The sequence below is a fragment of the Aspergillus ochraceoroseus genome, assembly GCF_002846915.1.
Source record: "Aspergillus ochraceoroseus IBT 24754 chromosome Unknown P175scaffold_13, whole genome shotgun sequence".
In the NCBI taxonomy this organism is placed as follows: domain Eukaryota; kingdom Fungi; phylum Ascomycota; class Eurotiomycetes; order Eurotiales; family Aspergillaceae; genus Aspergillus; species Aspergillus ochraceoroseus.
In genome coordinates, this window is record NW_024468488.1 from 121,749 (window position 1) to 139,071 (window position 17,323).

Here is a 17,323-nt window from a genome sequence, read left to right on the forward strand (position 1 = left end):
CAGGAAGTCAGTCTTCTTTGTCTCCTTACTTTGTGGGTGCCGTCATCAAGAGGTATAACTATCCTAGCTGATCGACAGCTGGGACTGATATCTAGGGTTGATGGGGGTTAAATTCGTGAGTAGTTGGGCTATATATCCTTGTATTGGTGGGTATACTTATTGTATATAGATACATAGATACAGGACGATCTTCTTGCACATTAATCAATTAAAAAATAATAATAATAATTACAAGGGTATTAATCTCAAGTAAAAGGTTACTATACTACCCTTCACTAGCTGGCAACGGCAACGATAATGAACTGTTCTTTGCGGCGTTCCGCTTCTTTGCATCCGCCAGCGCCCTGCGCAGTCGCTCCCGGTGCACCGCGTCATCAGTAACTACTACCTTCCTGCCGCCTGTGCCCACGGTGCTTGCTGGTCGAGGCCCCGGCACTGAAACATCATATGCCTGGCTGGCGGGGATGTCATCCGACGGCACGGGTGGCTCGGGGGGAGGCGTTTTGCCCAAGGATCGGAGCGCCGCGTTGACGGTGGCCGTGATTTTGGCCGGCCCAACGCGCACGCTCTGCAGTTTGGTGCGCAGGTTGTCCTGGATCTTGCCGTCTTCTTTCTTCTTCTCCGCCTCCAGTTGGCGGAAGACCTCTGGCTCGGCGTTTGAGTAGCGCGCCTCCGAGACCGAGACGCTGTAGTCCGCGTTGTTGAGCGCCGAGTCGGCAATGCCAAAGCTATGCAGGATTGACTCGGAGTCCTGGCGGAGCGATTCGACCAGCGTAGACACGGAGGTGAGCACCTGCTCAATCTCGATCTCGGGGAGACTCGACGCGCCGATGGCCGTCTCGTCGACGGGGCCCACTTTGGCAACGAGTTCGTCGAGATGCGTCTGGTTCTCGCCGAGACCACGCAGGATCGCGTCGTCGAAAGCGTCCATGAGCCGGTTGGCTCTCTCATCGCGGCCGCGCGCCGCTTCCAGGATATTTTGTTTCTCCATCTGATCAAAGTCGTGGTCCAGTTTCTTCAGAGCCGCGGAGTCGCCCATGAAGACGAGGGGACGTCTCTCGGCCTTCTTGCGTCGACGTTCCCGGTCAAGAGCAATCTCCAGGCGTTTGTGGTATCGCATCTCCAGGCGGTGGTGGATCTCATTCACAATCTTCATGGTGTGCGAGATGCTCGGCTTGTCTGCGCTGGATTCCGCGTGGCTATTCTCACGGCCGAGCTGGCCCAGTGCAGACTCATAGTGGACTCCGAGGGCGGAAATCTCGTCTTCCAGGCGCTTATCGAGGGGCGTGAAAACATTCGCGATGAAGCTGTCTAATTCCCGGCGCTCCTCCCCAAGCTGGGTCCGTGCTTCCGTCTGCCGGAACTCTTCCTCCAAGATGTTAATATCCGCGTAGCCGATCTCCTTGCCGTTGAACAAATCATCGATATGGCTCTCTGATTCCTCTTGACGTTTGACCCGCTCTCTCTCCAAGTTCTCTCGGCGAAGCTTGTTGGCCGATTCCCAGGGTTTGAATACCTCCAAGATAAAGCCAAAATCGTTGGCATACCTTTCCAAATCCTTTCTCGCCGTGGTATGCCACAAGCTCTCGGATTTCTTGCTCGTGGACGATGAAATAATAGACCGTAGCTCTTCAATGGCACCCGGCACCTTTCCTTGTCGGCGAAGAGCCGCGGGCAGCGGCGGTACTGGTGATGATGATGATGATGATGCTTTGCGAGACCTTTTCCGGTAAGCAACACTTTTCTCTCGGATCAAGCCGACAAATGTTTCGTCTTGATCAGTATTCTTAGACGCTACCGAGCTCGACCGGTCCCGGTCACCCGTAGGTGGCGCATCTGACATCACTCGCCCGCTTTCCGCAGACGCCTGGCGCAAAGCAGAGTAAGCTTGATATGCCGGACGATCAAATACAAGTTCATCAGAGCCCCGTTGAGGTCCCTCCGTATAACGGAACGGGGTGTAAATTCGCTGTGGAGGGTTTGTGGTAAGAGGAGACAAGGCTCGGTGGACCTCGTCCATGGAAGGAGGCACCGATGCGGCACGCAAAGTGTGCGACGGGGTCGATAATTCCGGGCCATATTTCTGGCTTGCCGGGTTGGACGCAGATCGATGGAGAGATGGAGGTTGAGGGGTGTGAAGTCTTGGGAGTATGGGACGTCCTCCTGGACTATAGCTTCCATCTTCCACCCCACCGGAACTAACCACGGACATAGGGTATTCCATCTCCGAATCAACCGGTATCAAACCGGACTCAACCGCTGGTGTGTTGCTATCAGGCTCCTTGGCCGGAGGCTGAACCGTCACGGAGGACTGACGCGGGGTAGAATCCCCGTCGCTCTTGGGTTCATGCTCAATGTTGTAAAGGATCTCGCGAAGCTTACTCTCCTTGGCCATAAATGCCGTGAAGAGTTTGAATCGTTCCTCGTCCGAGTCAGCCACCGCTTCCTTTCGTAGCATGGCCACGTAACGTTCCAAAGAAGACTTCGCCCAAGGATCCATATCCTCGTAGGGATCTACCGGCTTAATCTGTGGGGCCGGCTCACTGATTACGACTTTCACACGATCCACCACAGCGTTGGGTGCGGTCTCTTTGACGGAGAGGGGTGGCTCGTGTTTCGCGGGAATATCAAGCGGGCTAGGGCTTTGGTGAGGGGACACCGGCTGCGGCTCGAAATCGGGGGTTCGTTGCTCTGTCGGAGGTTTGCTCTGTGGCGCAAGGGGTCGATTCCATGCTTCAATGACCCCGTCAATGCTCTCTGGAGTTTCCAGAGCAGACACCGCGCTATAATCGGATTCCGTGCTATTCATTCGCGCGGGACGAGGCGGCGCATGGAAATCATGAGAGCCGCCCAGGCTATCAGGAGAATCCCTCCAAGGAGGCGGAGCATCTGGGCTCACCATCTGGTTTTGAATACTGGGAGGAAGCGGAGGAGGAGGGACCGGCTGGCTCGGGGCCAACTCATGTAGGACATTGTTTAGAGGGATAGTGTCCCGTTTAGGCTTGAAAATGTCCACATCATCAACATCTCCCGGGACGGGGGATAAATGTTCCCAATCAGATGGGCCCCCGGATCCCAGCGCTGAAGGACCGGCAGGAATGACTAGAGGACTCATTTTGGGGGGCACGGGAGGGGCTACTACCGGAAGGATTTGCGGCGCAGGAGAGTGTGTCGCTGGTCTTTCAGGTGGAGGCGAGCTGACGAGCTGGGGATACGGTTGCTGGGAGAATCCTGTTGGGGGCAGGTGAACCGGCGGGGGAGAGCTGACGGTGCTAGGTACAGCAGGAGCAGTCGGACTAGGATGATATTGGCCAAGTTGGATGTTGGAATAGGACGGAGGTGGCTGCTGGTGCCATGTCTGCTGTGTCGGTGCCGACGCGGGGGCCTGATAATGAGGGTTTGTTGCTGGGGGAGGCGGGGGCGACAACGATGTAACAGGTGGTTGAGGAGCGTAAGAAGGATGCGATGTCCATTGCTGGGAGTAGTCCCCTGAAGAAATTTGACCCCCGTAGCTTGGGGCAGTCGCCGGAGAGCTGACGATCGGGGAGTGCACATTCTGGAGATGACCCGTTGCGCTTGCGGGTCGAGGCTACGACACTCTTAATAAATACGCCTAGATCAATTGTGAAGCTCATCACTTACTGGTAAAGGTGGAGGTGTTGGTATATAGTTCTGCCTATTATAGTTGACCCCCCATGACGTCGTATTGGCCCCGGCCGCGCTGATCACACCAGACGCAGGAGATGCACTCACGCCAGGATTAGGGGGAGGATGGCCATAACTAGATCCATGAGCAGTACCTGGACTGTAGGACTGGGACGGCTGCGGAGGAGGAGGAGGAGGAGGAGGAGGAGGAGGATGCCGCTGCGGCGTCGCCGTGGCCGAAAGCCGCCATTCTGGTGCTGGAGGATTGGAGGTTGGTGGGCGAAGAGGGTTATTGTAATTATGTGACCCGTGCATAGTATCTAAAACGATGCTGTCAGTACCTGGACAACCTTTTGAGGCCGGCATACATTCTCGGGAGGATTTACAGGTGTCTCTCGTTCGTTCTATGCAGGCAAAAGACCAAGAGAGAAGAAGGCTTTGTTGTTTATTTCTGGGAGAAACCCAATGCGCTGAACATGATACAGCCCTCCGCAAGTCTGAAGATGTTGAATGAACAGGAGAAGAGACGACGACGACGAAGAAGGCTGAGCCACCAAACGTGCCGAACTAGCGCTCTCTGAAGTCTCGGATTCTCCAGTGCTCCACCAGGAAAAGCAATCAGCTTCAACCGTCGTGTCTTTTGCTGGCTCCTGGGAATATGGAATACGGGGATGTGGACTTTATTCGAGGTTCTAGAAGAGAGAGTGCTGAAAGAAAGAAAGAAAAAAAAACCCCCCCCCCTCCATGAGTGCGTTCTCACCAACATGTGACGAATGCAAGTCATCCTCCATAAATGATCGCTGCATCGGATGTTCAACAGTCTTCAAGGAGGGTCGGATGACAGTATTTAATTCAGCTGCCCAATCTATTATGGAGTTTTGAAACCGCCAATAATCGTATTCCTCGCTTGGTTGATATAAATACAATGTACATACTCTCAATACTAAAATACAGCTTAAACCCGTACGGAACCGTGATCGGAAAGAAAACAACCCATAGACAGATAGACAGGACAGGAAAACAAAAGAGAACTAAACAAGACCAGAAATTCATGCTTGATGCCATCAAGCGCATGCATGCCCTCTAAGCAGCCACTCTCAGGCGGCGGCCCAACTTCTCAAGCTCGCCGATCACGCCGCCACCAGCCAATGTCCACTTCTCACCAACCCATTCGTCGTTGATGGTTTCGCGGAGCAGACCGCTCTGCGCAAAGTACTCCAGGAAGCCGCGGGCTTCGCTGCGGGTCAGTCCGCCGAGGGTCTGAAGCTCCAGCATACCTTCCCGGGTAGCAGTAGGCTTGGATGACGCGAGGGCCTCGAGCACTCTGGGGTCGGGCTTGCTGTAAGGCTCAACCTGGGGGAATTCGGGAGCCGAGGGGTCCACGCCAGCGTGGCGGGCTTCAACCTGTTTCAGAGCGACGTCCAAGCTGTAGATACCGGGGCTGTTGGAAGCAGAGGTAGCGTAGAGGAGTGCTCCGCCGTTGGGGAGCGTGGGCTTGCCCTGGCCAGGCTGCAACAGAGAAAGGAAGTGCCGCACAAAGACAAGGTCGTGGGTGTGGACAGGCTTGAAGTCGGCCGTGCGATACTCGGAGTTCTTCATCCAGTGGGCAAGGCCATCAACAGTCACCAGTATGGGCGGACGGGGAATGAAGTTCTTTTCCAGACCTGGAGCCGCGACCGTAGCTGTGAGTTCAGTCCACAGGGCCTGGAAAACAGCCCAGGAGCTGGCAGGATCCTGGATGCCGATCTGAGCCAGGTCGTGCAGTGTCGTGTTAGGCTTGACCACGGACTTGAGGGCCGGATGTTGCTGAGAGATCTTCAGGCCGGTCAAGACCTCCTTGTTGGCAGTAATAGTGCGGGACAGCAGCGCAGCAGTGCTCTCGTTTTGGACATACAGATCCGGAACTTCATCGGAAAGAGGAGCATAGCTGGTGTGAGCGGTGACTAGTTCCTGGGCTAATTATTGCGTCAGCATGTTCTTTTCTTGCCTTCAACAAGGCATATATATATATTAACCAAAGAAAAGCTTCTCATGGGATGTCGTAACTTACCATCGGGGACCGTGAAAACAACCCACTTCTTCGTAAACGCCATTGCCATGGCCTGGAGCAGATGGACACTCTTTCCAGACCCTCTGGGCCCGGTGACAATCTTCTTCACCACACTACCTTGATCTTTACCCTCGCCAGAAATCGAATCAAACAATCTACCCATCTCCAATGTTTCCCGCCTCATCACCGTTCCCGGCCGGCGGAAGATCGACCAACCCTGCTTCGGCTTGAAGGCCTGGACCGCCCGCAGCTGATCCAGCATCGGGACGGGGAGAGCAAGAACGGTTCCCCGAAGACGAGAGTCCAGCATTGTCTCCGCCGACAGCTCCTGCATCCCGTCAACCTCGAGAGCGTTAGGGTTACTCAGGACAATACGCTTGCGGAGCGCCTTGCGCTCTCCGACGGGGGGGGGACGCGGCCGGTCCGTAGGGCGCTTCTTCTTCATCTTGGCGGATTTGGCCTGACGATATCTGGCGGGGCCTTCCTGGCTCGCTTTCTTCTTCATGGGCATCGCATAGCGGGCGGTGGATGTATGGAAGGCCGGTCCTCGAGACAATGCGGTCGGAGACGGTAAAACGCTGCGAGGTGTCTGGCGAAGCCGCGTGAGGCAGCTCCAGCAAAAGGAAGAAACCATGGCAATGCGGCACACCGGCACAACGGCCAGTGTTTCAAAGGGTCAATGGAAACTATAATGGAATTGAGGCCGCGGAGAGGCTGCGACGGGAGGGATCCGAGGCGGCGGGTTGGGGGGGGGGGGGGGGGAGGAAGAGAACTGCAGAGACTCAAAGAGACACAATTTTGGCGCCGGACCTCAAAATCCTCAGATTGCCGTTTCAGGTTTAGTTCCATCGCCGTTCTTACAAGGCGGTGTATTCGCAGAATGAATCTTAAAGCGGCTCCAGGTATTTTTTTTTTTTTTTTAGTTTTCCAGAATCCCATCTACATTTTCCCCCCCTTCCTTTAGAATCAAAATCAACTCCATCTCAACCACTTTCCCGACCAGATAAAACCATGGCCAATTCCGCATCTGGGGCCGTTGCCTCGAAATCCAAGCCTGAAAGACTGTACGTTGCCTTGACCTCAACCTCAACCTCCCATGTACATATATTTATATAATCAATTATAACAATATATATACGCTGAAAAAAAAAAAAAAAACATATTACTAACGTACAAAAGCCCCATCACAGTCTCCAAACCAACCCCTTACACATTCGACCTGGGCCACCTCCTCGCAAACGACCCTAACCCTCTGGACGGCGTGGCAACCTCGCAACGACGCAACGACGCCCTCAAGGCCACCGCCCGCGACGGCATCCAAAGCCTCCTCAACCAACTTCTCACCACCTGCCCGATCACCTCGTCCCCACAGGGCGTGCTCCTTACGCTGCCGGCCCCGGCAACGCTGCTCCCGCGGCACAAGCCCCTGCCCACGCCCAAAGCACCCACGAAATGGGAGCTCTTCGCCCGCAAGAAGGGCATCGGAAAGTACAGCGCGAAGCCGGGAGCGGCGCTGGCCGACAAGGAGCGACGCAAGAAGCTCGTCTACGATGAGGAGAAGGGCGAGTGGGTTCCTCGGTGGGGCTACAAGGGGAAGAATAAGAGTGAGGATGAGTGGCTGGTGGAGGTGAAGGAGAAGGACTGGAAGAAGGAGGAAGAGGCGGCGGCCCAGGGCAGCTCGATCCGTGGAATGTCGCGTGCGGAGCGCAAGGACAGGATCCGTCGGAATGAGAGGAAGATGAGGTCGAATGATCGCGCATCGAGGAAGTCTGGCAGTGGTGGTGCTTGAGGAGGAGGAGGAGGAGGGGGGACGACGACGATATATTCTGATTGATCCCTTTTTTTGTTTTCGTTTTGTTTTTGTTTTTTTTCTTCCAATATTTGGGATACTGGGCTTATCTGGGCGTCTGGAGTGGAGTTGCAGGTTTTGTCCGGCAGTTACAATCCTGAAAAGCAATGTTCTTCTATTTGTATAGATCACTCAGAAATGTGTGCATACTACTATGTAGATACCAGGTCTACAGATTGCAATGTAATGAAGATAAATGAAAGAGATCTTGCTAAGAGAAAAAAAAAAAAAAAAAGGTCATAGTCCTATGTTACAGTTATGTACCAGCGAAGCAGCCCTGCAAATTGAGGAAATCGGAACCAAGGGTAGTAAATAAAGAAAGAAAAAAAAACCAACATAAAATAGAAGGAAGGTAGACTTGCAATCCAAGTGAAAATGCTGAAACAAAGCTCCAACGGGGAATCAATGGATAGACTGGCATGTAGAAGAAGGCTTCAGAAACACATGTATGCGGTCATAGAAAAAAGTCTTTGAGGGGGTAGAGATATCGCCCAAAAAAAGGCTAATAGCTGGGAATAGGACAAAAGGCCAAAAGAAAGGGAGAATTAAAGGAAAATAAGGCAATTTATACAACGGGGAAGATTGAGTTCAGAAAAAAAAAAAAAAAAAAAAAACCAACAGGACGAACCGACTCCAAAGGCGCCAGATATGCAGTTTGAGAGGAAGGGAAGGGGGGAGGGGAAGAAGGCCAAGGGAGTTAACGATCAGCGTCAAGAACAGGTGCAAGATTGGAACTAATGCGAGAAAAGACCGAGTTGCTGCTGGGAAAAGAGGAGAGCGAACGTCGGAAATGCAAATGGCAAAGAAATTGTGCTGGAAACAATGTACAATCTCGATCATAGTGCGAGACCTGATATCTGGCGCAATTAGAACGTTAAGGAAGCAAGTAGGTGAGGGATAGGCCAGCCTATTCAGAGGGGAGGTGGGCAATCTGTAGGGTTGATATTTCTCGCCCGATGGAAAGTGATTCCAGGAGCTTGTTCATGACACTTGAAGTTGAGGGGAAGATGATCCAAGGGTTTTTTTATATTTGGATAGGGGAGAGAGGAGGTCCAAGTTCAGGGAGCTGGGAAATACTCCTGCTGTGCGAGGTTTCGATGTTCTTGGGCTTTTTCTTGCTGTGTTTGGGCGTCACAGGGCGGGACGAGTGGTCGTCAGTACTAGGCTGGCTACTCCCGGAAGAAACAGCTCTTTCGTTAGCACAGTCTTCTTTTACCTGAGCTGCTCGTTCCTTCTCATCCATTTCCTTTTCTCGTCGAAGGTACTCCTTTTCGGTCCAGCAACCTTGCCAGCAATTTTTCCAATCACAGACAAGGAAATTGAAGCAGAAGGCGTCGATTTTCATGCATGGTTGGAAGCAAATACAGAGGTTGCGATAATCCATCTTGTTTTGATCGACGTAAGAATGGAGAAGATTGAGGTGACAGGTGATAGCGAAGAGAAGGTAGTAATTGTACGGCGGTAATTTCGAGAGTTCATCTTTGAGCATCTGCGGAGCGGTTGTAGCGCCCTCGCACTTTTCCGCGATCATGGCCTGGACCTGCTTGGGGAAGAGCTCGTCGGGCAATTCACGGAGCCAGGCTTTAAACATGGACCCGATGGTATTGATGTCATAGAGATCCTGCTCATCGAAAAGGTTGATGTCAAGTTCTGGAGGGGTTTCTTAGTACATGTCCGGATTAGGAAAGCCTTCCGAGACCTACCAGTATCAAACCGTCTCTGCCAGTGCTTCACTTCTCGGCCACTACCTGGAACGCGATAGAGGCCTTCTTCCTCGCATCCCTTGAAATTGAGATAGCTAATTATTGAAGTCAGCATATGGTATCTTGTAGGTACCAAGATGTAACTTACTCTATGCAACGATACGGCAATGCAGGCATCCAAAACTCGGTCTTATCACGACAATCTTGGAGGTGCTTGGCAATGCGTGTTCGACGGGCTTGCTCGACCAAAGGCAAGTTTATTACGGAACAAACATAATTGTCATCAGTCATAAACTCGCGCTCGTTGGTACTACCGCTCCTCGTGATCTTTCCAAAAAAGCCCTTTCCAGCCTTTCCTAATCGATCTGCCGCACCACTCGAGGATTGTTTGAGGTTATTGAAGAGAGCCGCTGAGGCGCCAGAGACCTGGCTCAGCGAACCTGAAGGGACCATTGATCCGGCGTGCGACCTTTCCTTCCGGGTTGAGGTACTGGTGAATTCTGTAGCGCGGTCCGTAGTATAGCAGCGAGCTGTACCGTTCCCGTTGCTCTTAACACCACGATCCTGACGACACGTTGACTCCACGCACTCTTCCCGTTCTCCTTTACTAATCTCCTCAAGTCTCATAAGACTGGTGGACGGACGCCTATTCGCCGACCTGCCCACGGACGAATCGTTCACCCTGATCGACCGCGAACGCGATAGGAGGTTGGCAAAACGTGGTTTGTTCCGCTTGAGGGAATTGAAGGCATCCGAGTCCGTGCCGACCTTCTTGAGCTCTGACGGTTGCGGCTGCAAATTTCTCTCCTCAGAGGCGGCGTGATCTACACCGAAAAAAAAAAAAAAAAAAGAGTTAGTGGGGGAGGGAGCTAAGGCTAAAAAAGGATCAGGGACTTCAGGGACTCCTTACGATTTTCCTGCTGCGCTGCACGTTCGATAGTTCCTGGAAGATCCGGTGTCGACTCATACAGTTTCGAGGAAATCTGTGCTCTGCGGTCCCTGGAACTACCGCGACTCTTGGGCTTATCTGCTGAGTTGCCCAAGCTATCGGACCGGTGTGTCTTCTGAGAATGTTTGGGCGCCTTGAGACTGGAGAAGAATGAACGGGACGGGTCACGCGTGTGTTTAGGAGATTCTCTCGGGGATGGGGGATACGGAGGAATGGCAGTCAAGCCCGGAGTAGGTGGTTCTGCCGCAAGACTGGAGCCAGAGAAGGTAGGGCTATGCGATGTAATATTGGAGTCTTGTGTGACAGGGCGGATTGTGGCTCCCTTGAAGAACGGTGAGCTAGAAGAATTTGGGGAACGAGGTGTCAGGGGGCTGAGCCCATCGGAACTTTGGGCACCAGGGGTCAGGGGAGACGAGATCTTCGCAGTCGCCTGAAGTGTGGAGGAGCTTAGATCTAAATTGGGAACCGTGGATTGTCTTGAAGGCATCCTGAGCGACAGCCCTGCGCAGGATGGGGAAGAAGGCGATGTATCGAATGTCGATTGGAGAATCAAGCTTCAGAGAAGTGGGTATGCAAAATTGACCTATTTTTGCAAAGAAGGTGGATTAGCAACCCACGGCACGATAAGGAGGGAGGGAGAGATATTTTTAGGATGGAAAAGACGACTGACTGACCACAATTCCTTGGATCTGTTTCTCGAACTGAGCCCTCCTTTTTGCCGCCCCTTGTGACATAAATATCTGGACTCCTCCAACTAATTAATAAGACGAACCTCGAATTCGGCGGAAACAACAATGTGAGATCGCCGCAACAAAGGAGATTGGACTGGAGCCAGCCTTGCCAATCGAGGTTGAAAGCCTTGTGAGATGCGCTGTTTTATCGCGTGCAGGGTATATTCCAGAGGGATTTTAGATCTACGAGACCAGTTGATTGATGGTCAGTGAAACAGCTTCAAAGACTCGAGGAACGCATCCAGATATAAGGAAAAAAAAAAAAAAAAAGAAGAAGAAGACGAAGGAGGTGTGGATGTAGGTAGGGATTCAACGAGACAAAAAGAAGGATGACGTTGGAAACCCAGCAGACCACGATATCGATTCGCCCCTTGGTATGTATGCATCCCCATGCATAAAAGGACGAAAGCGAGACGCAGACGCGGATGAACCTTTTCAGAAAACAATGGGCGATTGACTCAAAACTGAGCCTCCAGGATAATCAATGATAATCAATAGGCATCACAACATACCAAGCCGCGCCCCTCATATTAAGAGCAGAGATCCTCTGTGTGTGTGTGTGTGTGTGTGTGTGTCTCTCACAGTCTCACTCTCTTTCTCTCTCCGTCCAACGATCCACCTTTTGTTTCCACCGCAATAATATTTGTCCAACGATAATGGCACCCCCGAGTATGGTCTGGCAGGAACTCAGACCTTTTTTTTTTTTCTCTCTCTCTCTCTTTCTCTCTCTCTCTCTCTGTGGATGGGGAATTAATAGAGGGCGGTCGGGGAGAGAGGGAGGTGGCAAGGAGATTGGCAGCGCTAGTGTCGTTGCTGATGAAAGACAAAAAAGAAAGGTAGGAGAAAAAGGTTTACAGTGGAGGAAATTCCCAGAGGATGAAGAACACCAAAAATTAAAAACCCTCCCAAGGAACAGAGCCAAGAATAGGAAAGAAAACGAGTGCGAGCAGAGGAGAGAGAGAGAGAGAAAGGGAAAGCCGCACGGTTCTGAGGGTGTTCAAATGTCGCAGCGACAACGACACATTTCCTTGATAGTGCTATGCAAGCGCGTGTGTGTGTCAGACTAAAAAGACTCCATTCGTTTAAAGGGGGGAGTGGACTAGAGAATAGTACAGAGTATAGTTTAGAGATTACGGGCTTCTATCTCGAAGTTAATCATATAATAATATTAGAAGATGAATATTATAGAAAATGCACAGGAACCTCCAAGAGTCTTCTACTGGAGATAGATGCTCATCCTTCTCATTTCCTAATTAAGAAAGGGAGGGGGATGAATCCAGGTTCCAAGTCTCATACCAGTAATTAATCCCAGTAACCAAAGAACCCAAGGATGATGTCTGCCATTGTCTGGTAGCCCACAGGATTTTAGTCGAGGGGCAATTCCAGGCACCCGAACGAATCATCACGACGGAAGCAACACGAGTTGATTTAGATATCTAACCCTCTTCTTTCTTCCTTCTTTTATTCTCTCTCTCTCTCTCTCCCCGTCTTTTTTTGTTTGTTCTATCCTAGTAAAAACCTGATGGTGTTTAACCATGGAACCTAAAGAGCCTTTGATACAACTGGTGGGGTTAAACCCAGGTTGAAATTGAAGATTCAATAAGCTGGAATTCGGTCCCCCCTTAGATAAAAATAACCCTATTATTAGTATAGACTGACCGAACTATACCAGACACGTACCTGGTCATGTCATGGGTAAGATCTCTGAACAACAGGGGATACTGATACTTACTTACACGTGGGATTCATCTTTCCCCTGCTCTGGGAAGCTCCTACTAATAGCAGCTGCAAATCATACTGCTCTCATTACATTTTCGGGGATGTTGACAATCAGAATTCTGGCATCTCAGCCGATCATCATCTTACTCTTGAGCAAGTAGAACCATCCCTATTGGCGCCAATGGGTGCTCAGGGGAATGTAGCGTAAACGCCAGCCTGAAACACAAGGCCCACTTTTAGATCCAAGCTCCCAGTCGGCGCTAAGTCACGTGGACACTAGCCCGCTTTCGTTGCCTGGAGAATGAGCTCTCCTCACACACATTACATTCTCTCCCTCAATCACTAGCCACATACCTACACACTGTTGAAGGAAATTCACCACCAGCCCTTCCTCCAAGAATGTCTTTAGTTTCAGGCCCTGGTAGGGCCGCTGGAGCTGAATCCGACCCCAAGCTATGCGCCCAGAAACATATTGAATATATCAAGAAATTGGATAGCGTGCGTCTCTCTTATTCCTGCCATGTCACTTCTCTTTATGCAGAGATGGTTGACAGCTGATGGTAGAGGAAAGATGAGCTGGAATATTGGCTCACGGAACACCTTCGACTGAATGGAGTTTACTGGGGGTTGACGGCTCTTCACCTGCTTGGATGCCCCGAGGGTCTGCCGCGTGACGAAGCTATTAACTTTGTGCTGTCCTGCCAACGGGAGAATGGCGGGTTTGGCGCAGCTCCAGGTCACGATGCCCACATGCTGTATACCGTATCCGCTGTTCAGATTCTTGTCACCCTGGACGCCGTGGACGAGCTGGACAAGCGTGGGCGGGGGGGTAAAGGAAAAGTTGGCTCCTGTACGAAATGATTCTTAGAATCCCGTGTTTAGAACGACCGGCTAAAATGGCTCTCAGTCATCGCAGGACTCCAAGATCCCCAAACCGGCTGTTTTACGGGCGATGAATGGGGAGAGTTGGACACGAGGTTCCTGTACGGCGCCCTCAACGCATTGTCCCTTCTACGCCTTCTTCATCTAGTGGATGTCGAAAAGGCAGTATCTTACGTTCAGAGGTGCGAGAACCTGGATGGAGGATATGGAATCTGTCCTGGGGCCGAATCTCATGCGGGCCAAGTCTTTACTTGTGTCGGAGCATTGACCATCGCTGGACGAACAGACTTGATTAACAAAGACCGTTTGGGCGCTTGGCTCAGCGCAAGGCAAGTAGAAAAAGGCGGTTTAAATGGCCGCCCAGAGAAACTAGAAGATTCCTGCTACAGTTGGTGGGTGGGGGCAAGCCTGGCCATGATTGACAGACTTCATTGGATTGATGGCGCCAAGCTTGCGGCCTTCATCCTGCACTGTCAGGTCAGTTCGAGCGAGTCCAGTATAACACCTTCATTTTTGGCTAACAGATTGTAGGATCCTGAGGCTGGTGGCTTCGCAGATCGTCCTGGCCATATGGTTGACGTTTTCCATACGCACTTTGCCATTGCTGGCCTGAGTCTGCTCAAGTTTGAGGGACTAGATGAGGTAGATCCTGTTTAGTAAGTGGCTTGTTGTCAAGTTGACTTGAGATAGGGCCAATAACTAATTATTTTCAGTTGTATTTCAAAGTCCATCACAAGAAAGGTGTTGTCCGCTTAGCAAGCCGCCATTCCATCGAGTATAGGCTTTTAGTCGGCCTCTAATGTCCTCGTAGCTCGTGCGTGAGTAACCTCCTGCAATCTAATACCCCGTTTTTTTTTTTTCTTTTTCTCCATGAATTCTGGGATACAAGGCAGGAGAAGATTGACCTCCAGACACAGCGACTTATTCTGCTTCATCCCATCACAATGGCCTGGATGTTGGCCGTTAAGTAAGACACGCTGTCGCACACACACACACACACACACCAGTAGAAGAGATTCTAGGATGTAATACAATAGCTAATGTTTGAGAAATCTATCATGAATATAGGTAATAACATTATCCTCGATGTTCCATTAGTTATTTTATCCCACCTCTCTACCATTCTTGAATGCTACAGCCGGTTCTTGCAGTCTCCAACTTCCCTGCCCTCTTTTTGCTGGTTGTTCCTTCTCAAAATGTCACACCTCTTACTTAATTGAGCAAGGAACCTCCTACCTAAGGTATCTTCCTTCCTTATCCTACCTTCCACCTGAGTGGCCATGGCACGGGTAGACTTCCAGGGCAAGTCCCCCGGCCTCTTCATGGCCTTCCTCCATCTCATCTCTTCTTTGACTCTAGGGAGCCGTCTTTTAAACTCCCAGGGAATAACCTTTCTCTATATTGGATTTTTGTCTTTTGTTTTGTTCTTCCCCTCTTATGAAAGTGGCGACCTGTAACCTGTTGCTCCCTTGACCTTCGCTCTTGCATTCCATCCTGCATCAAAATTGGGAGTTATCTTCGGCCTGGGGTCGTTAATCATGGACGCAACAGCCCTCCTGTGCAACATCTGCCCGAAGCGTCCAAAGTTTAGCGATGTGTCCCACTTGCTAACTCATATTGCCTCCAAGGCCCATCTCTCCCATTACTTCAAGCTCCAAGTACGCAGCCACCAGGAGTCTCAGGCCGGGACCCTCCTTGACGAATATAATCATTGGTACAAGGCCAATAATTTGGCGAAGCTGCTGTCAGATCGTCTATCTTCGAAGGACACCCGCAAGAAGAAATCACAGGGCAAGCCATCGGCCCAGGGTAAAAATGTCTATAGGGGCACAAAGGACGCCTACAAGGCTACTACTCCGTTGTCCAGCTACAACCACCACAGCACGTTTTCCGACTGCATTGACCCACGTCTTGCGGATCCCTTTGTGAGCCAGGGCTCTAGGACAGGTAAGAAAGCGCTCCTGTATCCCATCAAATACTCCCTTACCCTAACTTGTAACACCATGTTTTTCACAGAGCATACCCAGCTTCCGGTAGCCACCGCGAATGACCGGCCAACGGTATCTACCCTCCATCAATGGAAACATGAAAACATGCCCGACTCCGAAGATGAAGGGACATCCCTGATGCACACTACGCCATGCTGGCCCAGGACTTTTCGAACCAAAGCAGCCCCAAAAGTTCAGCTATCAGACAGACCATTCGGTTACGATCCTTTCGTTGACGACAACGATAGCCCGGAATGTCCGCACTCGGGCGAAATGGACAAAGTGAGGGCAGATGAAATGGCGAGACTCAAGGGAGTTCTATGGCCAGGGATGGACATCTTTGACTCTGCTACGGAACAGATGAAACGAAAACGTAACCAGAAGAAGGACGAGAACATTTTGAAGATGATGGAAAGGACCTCGATGCGAGTCGAGCCCACAGAGCTTGTATTCTCCCCTACCGGTGTTTTGCGGAAACAGCGTGTGATATCTGGTAACGTTGAGGACAGCAGCCCTCTGAAGGGCGAGACCCCCATTCCAAAGAAGCGGGCTACTCGCTCAAAAAGAGTCCTCGCGCAAGTGGATCCAAACACCCGACGTGTGCCGGAGCAGAAAAGGGCCCGGAAGGGTGTCAAAGAAGGAATGTATGTCTATGATGATGAGACAGGCGAGAGAGGGCTGCACACTCCACGAGGTGTCCTCTTTCACGGACAAGGCCCACTCGGGAGCCGCACCTCTTGCGGAGATGATATGGACGAATTCATGTTATCCTTCCGCAACCAAGATATAAAACCCCGGAATAAGGTTGCTGTTTTTCGTGATATTCCAGAGGTTGGCGAACCAAAGTTGGACGAACATCACCATGGTGTAGAGAGATTGCTCTCCAGAGAACCAGCCATCTCTCAATCAGGTCTCCTGCGGCGCGAAATGACAGCTTCTAGCGGCTTATTTTCCCCGCAGATGTCCACCAATTTCCCATCGTTCTTCGAGAAAGGCCCACATGTTGCCACGGATAAAGAGAACGTGGAAGCCCTTCTGGATGTTTACGGCCGACTTGATCCCTTCGCACACTGGCACTCACCTGTGACGAAAAGGCATACGAACTCTGACGCGGGGCTGCAACCACATTTGTTATTCGGAGATGCGCAGTGCCTTGGGTTCAATCCATTTGAAACCCACGACAGCCCAACCGGCTACTCCTTCAACCCGTTATCCTCGTCACTGTCGAGAATGTTGACGGACGAAAATCCTATTTACGCGAGCGACACTAGTCGCACCTTGAAAGCCCCCTCGACCACCCGTGCGAACTCCCCGGATGCCACGATCTCCGAGGTTGAGGACGATGATTTTGGGCGTCTGTACTTGGATGGAAGCTCTTAGCCCTTCAAAGCAAAAATTCACTCCCATTTGCTGCCCACCGATCTTCCTCTAGCCGTCTTTTTATTGCATTTTCTAGAAGCCAAGACTCACCGTTTATTAAGTTCAGTATCGATCTTGGGCCATCGATCATTATTTTTCCATACCCGGGGATTGTCCCGAAATCTTTATATAGCTGGCACCACCGTTATACTCATACATACTGACGGGTTAGGGTTTCTGCCTGGTCAGTACTTGAACTGTTGATTATTTGTTACTGGGGTTTTGCGCGAGTACCGTATACATCAGACGAGATGAAATGATATTATTTGCCTCATTAGCGATACACTGTGGTGGTGACCACTCAAGTAGTTAACTGCCTCTATGTAATTAGATAAGCCAATTTCCGACACGGGTAACTAACGCGCTCTCCCCACGCGTCAAGCTCCGA

At 51.2% G+C, this 17,323-nt stretch overlaps 8 protein-coding genes across 8 annotated transcripts; 3 read left to right on the forward strand and 5 right to left on the reverse strand.

The window, feature by feature from the left end:
- Positions 1-137: 137 nt before the first annotated feature.
- On the reverse strand, positions 138-4,330 carry P175DRAFT_0488292 (uncharacterized protein). Its single transcript, XM_040895695.1, has 2 exons — positions 3,643-4,330; positions 138-3,589 (listed from the first exon to the last, which is right to left on the reverse strand). Exons 1-2 carry the CDS (start codon positions 4,009-4,011, stop codon positions 266-268), a joined length of 3,693 nt encoding a protein of 1,230 aa, XP_040748367.1. The 5' UTR covers positions 4,012-4,330; the 3' UTR covers positions 138-265.
- Positions 4,331-4,377: 47 nt separating this feature from the next.
- P175DRAFT_0467781 (mitochondrial 37S ribosomal protein mS29) lies at positions 4,378-6,444 on the reverse strand. The gene is made up of 2 exons (XM_040894948.1): positions 5,696-6,444; positions 4,378-5,600 (listed from the first exon to the last, which is right to left on the reverse strand). Exons 1-2 carry the CDS (start codon positions 6,327-6,329, stop codon positions 4,729-4,731), a joined length of 1,506 nt encoding a protein of 501 aa, XP_040748368.1. The 5' UTR covers positions 6,330-6,444; the 3' UTR covers positions 4,378-4,728.
- Positions 6,445-6,642: 198 nt separating this feature from the next.
- On the forward strand, positions 6,643-7,756 carry P175DRAFT_0467783 (ribosome biogenesis protein RRS1). Its single transcript, XM_040894949.1, has 2 exons — positions 6,643-6,759; positions 6,875-7,756. Exons 1-2 carry the CDS (start codon positions 6,707-6,709, stop codon positions 7,482-7,484), a joined length of 663 nt encoding a protein of 220 aa, XP_040748369.1. The 5' UTR covers positions 6,643-6,706; the 3' UTR covers positions 7,485-7,756.
- A 6-nt stretch (positions 7,757-7,762) lies between these two features.
- Positions 7,763-8,157, reverse strand: P175DRAFT_0505361 (uncharacterized protein). The gene has a single exon (XM_040898078.1). It carries the CDS (start codon positions 7,963-7,965, stop codon positions 7,801-7,803), a length of 165 nt encoding a protein of 54 aa, XP_040748370.1. The 5' UTR covers positions 7,966-8,157; the 3' UTR covers positions 7,763-7,800.
- On the reverse strand, positions 8,049-8,476 carry P175DRAFT_0120762 (uncharacterized protein). Its single transcript, XM_040892374.1, has one exon. The coding sequence runs from the start codon at positions 8,382-8,384 to the stop codon at positions 8,133-8,135; it is 252 nt and encodes an 83-aa protein (XP_040748371.1). The 5' UTR covers positions 8,385-8,476; the 3' UTR covers positions 8,049-8,132.
- On the reverse strand, positions 8,477-10,113 carry P175DRAFT_0120796 (putative Rho GTPase activator (Bem2)). Its single transcript, XM_040892375.1, has 3 exons — positions 9,396-10,113; positions 9,248-9,342; positions 8,477-9,194 (listed from the first exon to the last, which is right to left on the reverse strand). Exons 1-3 carry the CDS (start codon positions 9,872-9,874, stop codon positions 8,569-8,571), a joined length of 1,200 nt encoding a protein of 399 aa, XP_040748372.1. The 5' UTR covers positions 9,875-10,113; the 3' UTR covers positions 8,477-8,568.
- Positions 10,114-13,013: 2,900 nt separating this feature from the next.
- Positions 13,014-14,375, forward strand: P175DRAFT_0505362 (Rab geranylgeranyltransferase subunit beta BET2). The gene is made up of 5 exons (XM_040898079.1): positions 13,014-13,144; positions 13,211-13,496; positions 13,554-14,005; positions 14,060-14,184; positions 14,242-14,375. Exons 1-5 carry the CDS (start codon positions 13,046-13,048, stop codon positions 14,282-14,284), a joined length of 1,005 nt encoding a protein of 334 aa, XP_040748373.1. The 5' UTR covers positions 13,014-13,045; the 3' UTR covers positions 14,285-14,375.
- Positions 14,376-14,865: 490 nt separating this feature from the next.
- Positions 14,866-17,199, forward strand: P175DRAFT_0488306 (uncharacterized protein). The gene is made up of 2 exons (XM_040895696.1): positions 14,866-15,475; positions 15,545-17,199. Exons 1-2 carry the CDS (start codon positions 15,067-15,069, stop codon positions 16,894-16,896), a joined length of 1,761 nt encoding a protein of 586 aa, XP_040748374.1. The 5' UTR covers positions 14,866-15,066; the 3' UTR covers positions 16,897-17,199.
- The last annotated feature ends 124 nt before the right edge of the window (positions 17,200-17,323 follow it).